The sequence below is a fragment of the Penaeus vannamei genome, chromosome 4 (assembly GCF_042767895.1).
Source record: "Penaeus vannamei isolate JL-2024 chromosome 4, ASM4276789v1, whole genome shotgun sequence".
Lineage (NCBI taxonomy): Eukaryota > Metazoa > Arthropoda > Malacostraca > Decapoda > Penaeidae > Penaeus > Penaeus vannamei.
In genome coordinates, this window is record NC_091552.1 from 11,063,456 (window position 1) to 11,078,455 (window position 15,000).

At 33.7% G+C, this 15,000-nt stretch overlaps 2 protein-coding genes across 2 annotated transcripts in view; one reads left to right on the top strand and one right to left on the bottom strand.

Annotated features, from left to right (window-relative positions):
• Gnpnat (glucosamine 6-phosphate N-acetyltransferase) overlaps positions 1-1,568 on the bottom strand; it is a 31,964-nt gene extending 30,396 nt beyond the window's left edge. Inside the window, exon 1 of the mRNA XM_070120643.1 lies at positions 1,262-1,568. Within this exon, the coding sequence (XP_069976744.1) occupies positions 1,262-1,303 (42 nt within the window). The 5' untranslated portion in view covers positions 1,304-1,568. The remainder of the gene's footprint in view (positions 1-1,261) is intronic.
• Positions 1,569-2,027: 459 nt separating this feature from the next.
• CLS (cardiolipin synthase) lies at positions 2,028-14,467 on the top strand. The gene is made up of 7 exons (XM_027367469.2): positions 2,028-2,484; positions 6,595-6,720; positions 6,916-7,053; positions 7,886-8,015; positions 9,074-9,159; positions 9,441-9,601; positions 11,220-14,467. Exons 1-7 carry the CDS (start codon positions 2,062-2,064, stop codon positions 11,320-11,322), a joined length of 1,167 nt encoding a protein of 388 aa, XP_027223270.2. The 5' UTR covers positions 2,028-2,061; the 3' UTR covers positions 11,323-14,467.
• The last annotated feature ends 533 nt before the right edge of the window (positions 14,468-15,000 follow it).

The window sequence follows — 15,000 nt, forward strand, 5'->3', positions numbered from 1 at the left end:
GAGAGGGGGGGGGGGGGGGGGAGAGGAAGGGAGGGAGATAGGGAGAGAGAGCGAGAGCGAGCGAGCGAGAGAATGAGACAGAGAGAGAAAGAGAGAGAGAGAGAGAGAGAGCGAGAGAGAGAGAGAGAGAGAGAGAGAGAGAGAGAGAGAGAGAGAGAGAGAGAGAGAGAGAGAGAGAGAGAGAGAGAGAGAGCGTGAAAAAAGAGTGTTATTAGGGGGAAGGTTGAACAAAAGGGAAAGGGTACGAACGTGAACCTATAGGTCTATAAGCCCTGAGGACCTACGACCTGACCCTACACATCCATGGGCAGTAATGATCGATTTCCAACTTCAAATTGCCAACCTACAGGAGAGAGAAGTAGTTTATGACTGCATTTGGGTGTAGTGACAATTCTTATTTCGTAATTTGCATTCGAAAAAGGTTTTCTTGTGGAGGTTTCTACGTCGATCGAGAGGTAAGTAATAAACAAGATAATTAATGGAAAGCCTTTAGAGTTTTGGTAACGTGAGCAGAGTAATTAGGGAGAGAAATTTACCTGACAGGTGATTCCAAAAAGTAACTCGCAATGAATAAGAACTAGTAATTATATCAATAATAGACTTTCATTTTTACCATATTTATATTTCTAACTGTATTCGTGAGGTTTTAATATACATTATTTGGAAGTCCGGAGTGGTATACAACGTATATAACACATCATATGTTCCTGATCACCATTTCCTACACACGTTAACCATAATTTAACTAATACTATTACTCTGAATAAAAAATTACTTGACCTATTAAACATAAAATACCTCAATAATCCAACGTTTAAACAGAGTTAATCTTAGTAAAAAGTAATCCTTCAATATAAAACAGATGAATACCATTTAATTGACTTTTTAAAAATCTTATACCACATTATATAACATCTTCGTTTTCTCTAAACCCACATGAAACTCACCAGCTGTATATCAGGAGCGCCCATAGCTGCAGTATATACACACCTCCGGAGAACACACACACACAACACAGCACAAGTTACCGAGTGACTCAGTTATCCCGAGGGAGAGCAGAAGAGGTCTGAGAGAAGCGAATCTTTATCGCAGGTGAGACATTCGCTCTCGTGACAGTTGCAACGTTACGAATTTTTCTGCTTTCTTTGGCCATTTCCCACGTTGCTGTGAGCTTTTCACCCTCTCCTTAAAAGAATTCCACTCCATGCATTGATAAAAAACAGCAAGCTTAGTGCGTCAGACATTCGTGGGCTTTCCATACCTTGTATTTGTTAATGAAGTATTGTGACACTTTCGTATTCATTTTTGGGTTTTGATTTAAATGGATAGAATATTTGGTGTGTTGACAACTCGCCTGTCTGTGGCCATGAGACCCGTTAATCTCACAAGTTTGGGCCTTTTTTGTGCCCTTTCCTAGTTTCCTTCCTTATTATTTCTCTTGCAAAAGAGCCATCATATGGTAATGAGGTATAGAACCGTCGATAGATAGTTATTTAGATTCCTGTCACTGGATATTTTAGAAGCTCAAATGTTGTGTGTCTGCTACGTCCACATCAGCTGTTGCGCGACTGCGGGTACAAACATAAATCGTAGAAAGTATTTATAACATTAAAAACTCTTGCGAATTGTACTTTTTATGAGAAAAACGTAAAGATACCAAAAAACTTATTCAGGATGTCTGTGTAACCATGCGATAAGTAAATCAAAATATTATATGATTTGTTTCTGCGGTAGCTAAAGATAGCATATCGAATGAATGCACTATCCTATACAAATTATTTATTTTGTTTATGTTTTCAAAGCTCACAAGTACATTTCTGGTAATATCTGACATTAATTGGCATAGAAAAAATAGTAAAGTCAGTGATATATAAGATGAAGAGTCAAACATTAGACAGTTACTTGGCATTACGAACTTTGTATATATTACAGTCACGATTAACATTTTCGTGTGAAGCCTAAATTGCAGTCATCATCAATTTAAAAGCTTCGTTTTCTTTATTTTCCCTTCGAGAAAAAGTTCGCCTCTTTATATACTCGGTCCCTGGTCCCGGCAGTACCATGGCGGCCTACATGACATCGTCTGCTCTGGCCAAAACAATCCTGCAAAACGAGAGATTCGCCCACTCCCTACTCAGACACAACATCCAGAGGAATATCCAGCAGAGGAGGAAAACCAGAGCAACATTTCCTGCGAGTTTGCCGGCGCTGTCGTGCTTTCATCCCTCGCAAACGGACGTCCAGAGTTTATCTTGGAGAGAATATCATTCCTTGAGAGAGCCGCGGAATATCCTGCCGAAAGCTCACGTCAGCCGCACATTTCTGAGTCCTCTGAATCATCTCGGTCACCAGTTCCTCAGTCACCAGACTCGAGATGAAGTCAGCTTTTGGAGATACGCGTGTATCAAGCACCCATGCCAAATAAGGTGCCTGCAGACGGGCGACGCAAGCAGGGAGGCCGGGGAGACGAGGGAGCAAAGTCCGGTGCGTGGACATTGGTTTTGTGTTTACCTTTTTAATTCTGGCATTGTTTTTTTATGAATAGGTCTAAGGTTCATACGTGAAGGTATAGTGCTTTCCAGAGACAGCAATTGCTTTCATACTGTATTTTCCTCGTGATTATTTTGGCTTGCTACTCTCAGGGATTATTTTGGAAGCAACAATAAATTAGCCATTGCATGTGCCTAGGAAAACAAGCGAATGGGGGATGGGGACCACCATATTTTTATGGTATAATCCTGTATCCATTATGGAAAGAAACAGCAGGATAAAGTTGAAGGACTGCATGTTATTTTTTGAAGGACTGAGAGGACAGTAAAGTTACCAAGAGCAACGTACAGAGATAGAGGGAAATGGTTACTGCCATGTTATAGAACATAAGAAATAGAATAAAACACAAATTACGCTAGACTGTAGAGTATTTTTCTTGCACGGGGAATATTACATTTTTTCATACCCTTAAAACATCATTTTGTCTACATTTGCACGGATGGATCTGCAGACGGATGATGAAACAAGTGTGCAGAAAGGTCAAAAGAATTTTATGCGTTGAAGATGAATTAAAAACGAACTTTACGTACACGGAAAGTTACCCGAGAAGTACATTTATGCGGACAGAATTTGACCAAATAATTTTTGCGCGGTGAACGCATTCTCCATGCAGACCAAACTCTACAGTCTGGAACATATGTACAGCAGCCTCGTATTTACCACAAAAAGACAAAAATATTGACTGCAGCCAGAGTTCTTAATGTCTGTTTTCTATAAGTTGGCACAACAATTAGAAGGAAGGAAAGGTTACGTTGGGATTTTGGGTTCATATGATACCATGGTTTTGGGACTTAGTCGCTGAAGGGTTCGTCTCTCTCAAAAGCAGTTAGAGTGGACATCATTTATGGGTTTTATTGAGGGCTTGAACTATCCCAATAATTTTTTCAAATAGTTCCACCAAAGGGATCATGATGATTTTAGTATTGTTGGATTCCTCCCACTCTAGTGACCAAGTATACAAATATTATTGTGCAGAAACCCCCCAACCCCCCACATTCTTGGCGTCAGTAGCAGTGGAGGGCATGAAAGGTTCTAGGGAAATTGGTAAAATATGACTAGGCCTAATAAAGACAGAATCAGACTGTCGGTCTCAACCTCTGCCTAGAAATACAAAGAATCCTTTACATATTCACAGTAGGAGAGAGCATATGACCACCATGGAGAAACGCCATTGCCAAGTCTGTCCAACACTCTCTCCTGCCAAATGTAGAGGATTCTATGTTTTCCCCGGGTGAGGGTTGAGGGTCAGTAGCCCCTCATGGGGGTGTTTGCAGGGGGTACAGCCCCTGCATTGGTCAATATAGTGATTCTGTATAGATTATTCATATTTTACCCTGCAATTTCCCTGGTACCTTTCAGGCCCCCTCCTCTGCTATTGGGGCCAAGCTTGTTGCTAATGGGTGAGTTGGGCAGGTTCCACATAATAAAACCAACTTATTTGCATTGTAGTTAGTGATAGGAATCCAGTGATATCAATATCATCACGATCCATTTGGCAGAACTATTAGAAAAAATTACCACTATCTCAAATCCATTTGCCCCTGGGTTATATGTGAGAGTGGAAGCCTTACATGTACGGTCAAGTTTTTTTAAAAGTCTTAACTTGTGCAGTTGAATTTTTATGTTGTCCAAAAATGCTCACTTGCTCAATTCATTGTTGCATTACTATTTTGTCTTATATAACATTATATTATGATTTTATTTATAATATTATTTATACATCATTTCTACACTATTAAAATGGGTTGTCATTGATAACCAAACCTAGTATGGTTCATTTTTAAAAACCATAGCAATCATTATATATATATCTCAGTGGAGTAAACATTTTGACAAATAACAGAGTTGGAATGGTTCAAGGAACTTCTCAAAATATTTTGAGGAAATTTATTGAAAATTGTCATTGACTTTTCTAGTGCCTTTAAGATTTGGCAATATAGTTTTTCTCAGAAAATATTTGTAGCTAGATTTGAAACAAAATGAAAGAAAGGCAACTACTGACCATGATTCTGATTTGAAAAATTTGTGTCACTTGACCACATTATGATTACACAATTCTGTTGCAGAACATAATCGGCGGGTTTGTTAAAATTGTGCCAGGCCCGACCCAGTGAATTTTCATAAATACAGATGCAGAAATAAAGGCATGTCTGTCTATATATTTGATAGATGAACATTTAACCATCTATTTGCCGGGTAGATGTGCATGTCCAGACTGATAAATATGCATTTATTTTTTTATTTATTTGTGTCAAGTATACGAATAGTCTTTAGGTCGGGCCACGCACAATTTTAACAAACCGGCCGAATATTATTATTTTGTGTGACTTGCCTTTCCATTGTTAAAGAAGCTCCACAACCGTTCCCTTGATAAAGTGAACCACACTTTGCCCAAACCATGCAGCATGGTAAACAGGCACTTTGACAACTTTGCCTGGCACCAAGTTTCCAGCATGATTATAAAATAATGGGAAATATTCTCTCCAAAGAATCAAGGAAAAGGACAAACAGGTGAATTTAGTAAGCAAGGAGGCAATTGTAATAAAACAAAATTGCAGTAGACTTGACATATTTTTGTCAGCTGGGGCCATCAAGTTCTTCTGGCCATGGATGGAAGACCTATAATTTTGATTGAGATCTGTAGTGGTACATTGTCCAGCAATCTCCACCTCTTATTTGCAGAGCAAATGGTTGTCTTATAAACATTTACCAAACATATATACGCAAAGTAATGCAAGTGATCACTGTGGTCTACACATTTGCAGTGCTTTTGTAAAAGCCAACTTATGTTCACCATATATATTCTGGCAAGATAGAAGTTTTACTGGTTCATATGAGATTTCAAATCACACTAAGGTTTGCCAGAATGTATAATGTTGAGGTTTGTTGGCCTCTCTTGGAGTACAAAATATGCATAGGCTGTCACTTGAGTCACAAAGAATGTGCTAGTAAGGGCCATAATCAATAACCATTCTGTGATTGGTAGATAAAAAAATGTGATTTGACACTTGACAGCAAAACTATCAGAAATTTCTCCAAAATTTCATTGATTGCCTGACATTTCTTGTCAGTTAAATTCTGTCAAGTCCATCTCACACCCACATTCTTGATTACAGTCCTAAGTTCTACCTCAGGTTCTGACAGTTTAATTTATCAGAATCTTAGCCAGCATAAGTATAGCCTTGAGGTTGAATAACACTTTTTAATCATATGAAATATACTATAAGTATTACTTTGAGAATTATACCCATATGCACAGATACAGATGCATGTCTTTCTTTTAGTTGTTTTTTATTCCTCTTGTTACCAATTTATAGAAATAAAATTGATGATTCTCCATCATGGGAATCATTTGCCCAGGTTAAACAAACTTATATATATTATGTACTTCAGTATGTTTTAAAGGTTTTTAATAAATCTGACAGAGTGGTTTACCTTTTAGCAGCCAGTAAAAAATAATGATAATTGATAATATCAACCTGCCATTTGAGGATAATTTCTATAGACTTCTTTTACACAATTCAGAGGATCTGATAGAAAGTTATGCTATTAAGTCGCATCAAGGACATTTTCAAATGAAAATAAAAAAGGCTAGAGTTTGTCATGTGCTTTACTAGATCTTTTTGCAGTTCATTTGTTAATCATAGCTTTACTGCTAACTGATTGACATATATTGCTGCTGTTGTTGTTTTTTTGTATTGAAATTAACAGCTCAGAAATAATCTCACAAATTACACCAAAACTTTGACTGATGCTCTTTACAATTAAAAGGAGTGGCTATTTCAGAGTGCCATGATTTGAACTGCATTTATTTGTAACCGTAAAGGAGGAGTAGCTTAAAAGAAATGTCATGAATGTTTTGTTTTATTATGATTATTATTGTTTTTATTAATATTATTGTTACTATTATTATTATAACCCTAAAAGATAGAGCCTACTTGTGTATCAACATATTTATCAAAACAAATGCCTTTAGATTTTATAAAGATGTATATATAAATTCATACTCCTGTATATATATTTATTGTTACATTTTATTCACAGCCAGTAGCAACATGGGAGGCTGTAAGGGAGAAGAAGAACCAGTTCAAGGAAGCTGGCCAGGACCTGTTAGATGACATCAAAGAGAAGAAAGCAAAAGTCAGGGAAAGAATGGATGCTATCATTGAGGTATATAATTGTGTTTAGATTGATGAGAAAAAATGAACTAGTAAATAAGTAGATGAAAAAAGGGGAAAAAAATGAAAATAAGGCCCTAAAATGCAAGTAACTTAGGATGTGCAGAATGTTTGTGGTAGTAGAATATACTAGTTATTCCCAACAGTGATTTGATAACCTGATTATTTTTCCTTCATATATCCCTAGCGTGAAAACATATGGACCATCCCAAACCTCCTGTGTGTCAGCCGCATTGCCTTTTCGCCATACTTGTGTCACTTAGTCCTCTCAGCTGATTACAACTGGGCTCTTGGACTCTTCATGTTTGCAGGGTTTACAGATTTGGTATGTGTGCAAGGTGTTTTATTATTGTATTGTTATGGAGGGTTGATAGTCACTGAGGAGTAATGTTATTCATTGAGAAACTTATTTTTTGTATGACAGTTATCAGAAAATTTTGTTTTTGTATTTAAGATATGTTATTTGAAATCTATATATTTTTTGTGAAAGTTATATAAATATTATCCTTTTGGTTGATGAAATCAGGTGAATTGCTGGATCATGATACTTTTTTTTGTTTTTGTTTTTTTGAGTTTATAAATCATCTGAATTACAGGTAGCTTTTGATTACATTATTATCCTTGATACAGTCTGAACTGTGGTTGCCACCATGACATGAGCTTTCCATGACACTTTACAAGTTAAATGATTAGGGTTGTAAACTGGAATCAAGAAGTTTATATATATTTGGAATATTATTATTACTACGATTAATTTTTCTATTCCTTTTTTCTTTTTATGAAGAAAATAACATACAAGTACATGATAATGGAATGATAAGCTTATTTACTTTTAAATTTTGTTAATGAAGTACGTAGGCCTAAGTTATTGGTGATATATTCAACATTGAATTAAGGGTTTGAGAGTACATATTACCCACATTACAACAATTTGCAACCAAAAATCTGTATTCACTTTGATATCTAGTATCAGTTTAGAAGTTAAGATTATTGACTAAAGATATGGATATTTGTTTGTCATTAGATTCAATTACCTGTCCTCAGGTGCAAGATTATAGACTTAAAAATCAGCATATGCCTTCCAACCAAAATTAGCAATGAGGATATGTCTTGAAAAGTAATTATGATCATTAATTAACTGCATCCCTTTCTTGCAGCTGGATGGATGGATTGCCCGCACCTTCCCAAGCCAGGCTTCACGTCTTGGGAGTTTCCTGGACCCCCTTGCGGACAAGGTCTTGGTCGCCCTGCTCTTCCTCTCCCTTACTTATGTCGGTCTTATTCCATGTAAGTGACTTAGGAGTTTGTTAGATGATGGCATTAGGTGCTTGATTTTTATTGTCTGGTGCCAATATTTTTAAAATATTTTATTTATTTTGAATTTGGAGGATTCAGTTTTATATTGATTATTATCTTTTTTTCTATAGAAAATCTCATTTAGTTAATCCATGTATTCGTTATATTATAAAGAGCTTGTAATAATTCTAAATCACTGCTTTTGTGATTATATTTCTGCTTTGATCTTGTTACTGAATTCTGTGTTGGAACCACATAATGTATACATGCCATATCTGCTATGATTTTAGTTTATTGATTGTGGCTACACATATATGGCTCCATAAATATTTCATCACCAATGGGTCAGTCACTAGTCCTACTTATCTTAGATTTTTTAAGAATTGATATTGCTATTGGCATTTTAAGATGGATGGACTAAATAAATGTTATTAGCATTAGAAAAAGTCCCCTAAAATCAAGGAATGGGGAAATCAGAGGATGCCATGTTGGGCTACTAATTGACTTCTTTGTGGCTAAGCACTTGTAGAGGAGCCTACTATATACAACAAAGTTCACAGCAGACAGTATATATATCTGTGTACAAAGAGTTAAAACATACTCCTTATTTCTGGAAGTATCAAGTACTTCATAATTTGTTTTATTTATGAATTTTTTTGATTACGTATGTATTTATATAACTTGAAGATTTAAGTATATATATAAGATTCTTAGATTGATATGGTGTTTATGCCATATTAGAATTGATTAATTATTTATATATCCATTGTTTGCAGTTTGTGGAAAGAATTGCTATTTACTCTATACTTACTGCATATTTAGATTGCTTGTGCTCATATCTAGTGATCATGGTGTGATGGCCTTGAAGATAATTACTGTAGACATTTATGATTGATGATAGAGTGCCTGTTCTTAATTCTTGAATATGTAGTTTGTTTTCTGAAGTGGTAATGTGGGCCAAGCAATTTTGAAAGGCTTACAGAATGCAATTTTATGTCTACAACTTTCTCTTGCTTGATAACATGGGTGATAACTGTTTAATTTGGCAGTGCCACTGACTGGACTGATTATCTACCGTGATGTCCTCATTATTGGTGGTGCTTCCTATGTGCGGTACAAAAGCCTGCCACCTCCGGTAAGTATTTCAGTCTCTCCTTCATCCCTCCCTGTCTTTTATCAGATTTATATTATGATGGATATCATTTTTTGAAAATGTAATTGTGCAGGTCTGATGGTGGCTTATAATCTCTTTAATTAGATGTCTTGATTATGATCAGCATATTGTCATCTTAACTTTTTGAAGACAATTTGGTTTCTATCCTGAAGAGTACTGACTGGAAATTCTTGGAAGAAAAATGACTGCATAAATGTTATTGTGGAATGTCTTCTCAGTCGGAACAATCATTTACCGTACAGAAAACCATCTCTCGTTACTTCGATGCAACCCATGCCACTGCCCAGCTAGCTCCAACAACCATAAGCAAGGTTAACACTGCCATTCAGCTTAGCCTTATCACTGCCTCCCTCGCAGCTCCAGTCTTCTCCTTCTCAGACCACTACCTTCTGACTGGACTCTGGTAAGTAACATTAGCTGTATGTGTTTAGGATTTAGCCATTATAGTTCTTTTAACTTTATGACAATTTGTTTTTGAGGATTTTGGGATTATGGTAGATGCATTTTGTATATGGCTTGTTGGATATATTAGTCATAGGCTTATGAATATGTATGCTGTTCATGTATCTTTCATTTTATTTACTTAGATTAAGTTATAACCTATTAATTTATTGAATGCAGATGGGCTGGTACCATGCAGTGGCTGTGTGGACATCATCACTTAGTTTTGTCAGGACTTGTCATTCTCTGATTGGTGCATTTGTTTAGGTGTCAAATAGGTACCACAACCTGAAGTGAAGGGAAACCTTTTTTTCAAACATTTGCTTGTAATATCTATCTATGAGCAGTTAATTATTTCATGTTGTGTCTGCCACATTGAACAAGCCAAGTGGAAATGGGAAATTGCCATTGTGTATTATTATTAAAGGCCACTGGACAGTGTCTAATATTACAGTTATTGGGTTAACTCCTGAATGACTGCACAGTCACTCATAATTGGTACTGTGAATAACCAGCTAGTCATCCAGAATCAGCCATTTATCATTTTATGTAAAGTTGAGAGTAAGCTGTGTAGAAATTTTGCTGAATGTTTATCACACCTTGTATGTCCCATAACAACACAATGCACCATGAAACGTATCCATGTTGACAAATGTAGAAAAGGTATGAATGTGACTGGATATCTTCACAATACAAGAGATGTATTTGAAAGGTTTCGATTACGTCTTCATCAGAAATACATGTATTTCTGATGAAGACGCAATCGAAACCGGTCAAATACATCTCTTGTATTGTGAAGATATCCAGTCCCATTCATACCTTTTCTACAATACACCATATTCTGGTATACAAAGGTGCAAAGAAAAATATGTATTGTTATATGAAAGTCTTATTCTTATGTTAAAATCATACAGAGAAATATTGTAACATGGAAACCATACATAGAAATATTGCTACATGGAATTCATACATATTCATCTACATAAATAGATATAGATATAGATTATATATAGATTATATATAGATTATATATATATATTTATATATATATATATATATATATATATATGTATATATATTTATATATATATACATATATACACATATATACACACACCCACACACACACACATGCATGTGTACTTGCGTGTGTGTGAGTCAGTGGAATATTTTATTTCAACATGATTCATTTTGTTTTTAGCATTTCATTGGGGAATTCAGTTTTTGATGCAGGAAAAAAAAAAAAAAAAAAAAAAAAAAAAAAAAAAAAAAAAAAAGGCTCCAATATATAAATTGTTAAAGCTAATTATAACTTGCCTTGAAAGAAAAGAAAGAAAGGGAAAAAAAAAAGTAATATACCATAGACCGATTATTATTACTTTAACAAGTAGGCCTGTTTCTTACATAGAAGTTAAAAAAGAAATTCATTTTTGGACTCTGGAGACAAAAGATCATACCCTTTAAAAGATAAATTTCCCTTCATGTTTTCCAACATCAGGATATTAGCAAGACCATAATACGTAAAATCTCTTTATATTGCAATTTAGAACTTACACACTTACAAAATCTCTTTTTTCCAGCTGGGTGACTGCAGCAACCACTCTAAGTTCAGGCATTAGTTACATCTTCTCAAGGAATACGTATAAGATCCTAGAAAAAATGAAAGAAGAATCCAAACAATGAAGAACTCGTGGTAACTTTTGCTCCATTTGTCATCAACTGATGTACTCAATACCGTGTTCAGGGATTCTGAAGTTCACTGATTGATATTAACTTGAGTGCAGGTTATTCCAGCTCGTATTTTTCTCTGAATCGTTTTCAGTATAGTCATCTGTTAATTTGTTGTATTCAATATTGTGTTCCCAGGTACTTTTGAGGTTTGCTGATTGATATTATCTTTGCAGTTATTTCAGTATATACATATTTTTTCTCTGAATTGTTTTCTGTCTAATATTCTTCATGTAGATAAACAAAATGAATATGAATGCAGTTATTATCTTCCGTTATTGTAGCCTGTTTACATTCAGTTGTATGTCTTGGATGATTTGACCATTTTTTATTGACTTTTGCATCATATATTTGTAAATTTATGCGTCAGATAAGGTCGAAAGGGCTATATTTTTACAAAACAGCAAAATGGTATATTTTTTACAAACCAGCAAATATGGAATGATTGTTAGTGTAAACATAATTATAATTTCAGAGATGGCATCCTCTCACCTTCTTAATAGAATTTGAAAGTTTATGTTTCAAAATCTTTTTGTTAAATCTATTCATGTTTGGTTTCTATTCTGTTGTCTATTTCTATTTCTATTCTGTTGTTCTTTTTTGCTTTTATATGAGATTAAAAGCTTGTAAAAAAATTGTGAATAAAGTAAGTATGACTATAATGCTATCTTTTTAGTGCTTATGCAAATGTATTTATTGGTTAACATAATTTGATACATGGAAATCTTAGTTTTGTTGAATATAGGTATCCAATCAAACAAATGCAGTTGAATGCAACCAAACACACACAGGCATATATTCTTAGATTCACACACACAATTTAGTTCTGTGATAAGGAATGTACATTACAGTTTGCGCATCATTTGTATAGAGTATCTCCTTTAGATTTCACTAGTGAGTTCAGCACCAGAAACAATACTAGGAAGGTCTACAACAGTGGGTTTTAAGCTGGAGGACGTCAGTAATTTCCAAGTGCGGCATGACCCCTTGGAAAAAATCAGGAATTTCTCTGACTGTATTTGTTATTTGACCAATAGCATGGTGAAATAATTAAAAGTTTAACAATAATGTAACTATTTTATGCTCAATTAAAAAGGCTAAGAGCATTTTTTTTTTTTTTTTTTTTTTAAATCTGTGAGGGAATTTTATTCATATATGCAAGGGGGTGTGGAGGGAAGGATAAATTCTGAGAGGAGGCAGGGTAATAAAATGGTCAAGAACCACTTGTCTACAGTATGAAATATTTTTGATCGATTCCTGGTCAGAATTTTCATAGTTAATTTTTTTACAACAAATTCAGGTCCCGTGATCAGGTTAATACATGATTTTATCTTTACTGACAAAAGCTTTTCTACTGTATTGAATAGGTATATTTCCAAGTTTAGATGTGTTTGGTATATATATATATATATATATATATATATATATATATATATATATATATATATATATATATATATATATTATATATATTATATCTATATCTATACCTATAATGTATGTATGTATGAATACATATATTTATAAACATATGTGTATATATAAGCATATAAAACATTTTTTTTCTCTCTCTTTTTAACTAATCAATTTATGTTTTTGAAAAACACAATGATAATATTTGATATATATCTTTGGAAAGAAAAAAGAAGAAAAATCAATTTTTCATCAATATTATTTTTCTCTCAAAGCAACTTTTCTTGATCAGTGATTTGGAAATGTGACACGCTTTAGAGTGTATGCATGTATTTCTTAATGCAAGCTTGGTATAACATGGGTTTAATTCATTTATGTATATATTATTATGTCTTATTTTAATTTTTGTTTATTATAATTTTTTTATTACTTTCACTTTTTATGACCCAATTTTTGGTTTTGGGTTTAATTACAAAGATTAAGAACTGTATCAAAACAGAACAAATAGAATATAGCTGGTGGTAAAAATGCCATTACAATCTGTTTTATTATGAAAAAGTTGATCTTTATATGAAATGGCTATAAGGTTGCATTTCAATAAATATTGTCAGAATCATGTGACTGCCAATATAATTATCAGAAACAAAAATGGCTCAGAAAATAATGTTCCAGGGTTTTCGCATGTGGATGATAAAAATGAAAAGAAAGCTTAATGCCTCTCGAATGTAATCATCTTTTTGTGATATCTCTATGTACATGTGATGGAGACTTGTTGGCATTTCTTTTTTCTTTGTTGTTCAGTAATTCCAAATGCCCTGAGATTAAATGTTCACTCAGAGTGATTTAACCTTTTTTTATGAATGTTTTTTGTTGATATTTTGTTCCATTACACTGTTTACACATGTAACATTTGTTCTAAGAAGTCTGTCCACCGAACAGAAAGTTTATCGACTTGAACAAAAGGGGATTAGCAAATGAAATTGTTATAAAGTTCATATGATATATTTTTAAACTTGATGTACATGATTTATAACATGAAGTACTGTTGATATGAGATAACATACCTTTTAAACTTTTTAAAAGGTTTGCTTTGAATATGTGTAACTAAAAAGTGTTCCTCAGAAAAAAACAAGTAGCTTCCGAGGCCAAAGGATATGGGTAATGTCTATACTCAATAATATCTTTACTCAGGAGCTGTACGTCCTGCTAAAGCATTAACAATGTGTAGCATGATTAAGTTGATACAAAACAAATGCATTGTTAGTTGATTAATATATTTTATATTAGTATATAAAGGGTATTTTTGATTATGTCTAGAATATGTATGAATAAAAAAAAAGACTGAGGATGGTTATCATGTACAATTAACTAATATGTTATCTGGTTATTCTCTATTTGGAATTGTTCAAGAGGTATCTTCAGAAATGCTGCATGAGTGTTCTCAAGATTTAGCAAGAGAAAATCCTTTTACTATATATTTTACCTTCTTCATGTGGTGCTCAGTTACAGGGAATTTATATACCCTTTTTCTTTGATGCGTGTGTGTTACCAAGAAATACAAATATGTTGGTTCATAAATGTGGGAAATATTTTTCAAAAACTGTAAATATTTGTAGATAGACGAAAGCATTTGATAGTTGATTTACAAGGTAATTTGACATATTTGATAATAAAAATATGTTTTGAACCAGTTGTTTCTTTTCAGCACTTGATTTCTGTGTGGTGAATTTAATTAAAATTGGAATATAAAATGCTATATATTTGTTTTGTATTTAAACAGATTTGAAATGGTAATACTCCTGGCAATCTTCATGGTATAAAATACTTCATGTATATGTGCTTGTATCAGTATATCTATCTGTAGATAGATAGATATAGATATAGATAGATAGATAGATAGATATAGATATGTATATGTATATATATCTATGTATATACATGTTGATATAGATATTAATTTGAAAGATGTAGTGATTATAATTGTTAAAATGTTTTGGATTGCCAAACCCCACATATATATCTATTTACGATATTTATATTTTGAATGCATATCAATATAGAAAAATTTAGTGTTTAAATGTCCAGGATTTTGTACATGTACATCAAGAACTTTTAGAGGGAGTTACAATAATTATCTATAAAGAGTTTGTTTCTTTAATTGTAGGGTAGGAAGTTAAGGGAGAGTGCAGGCTTGTCCTTCCTTAGAGCTAGCTCTCCCCA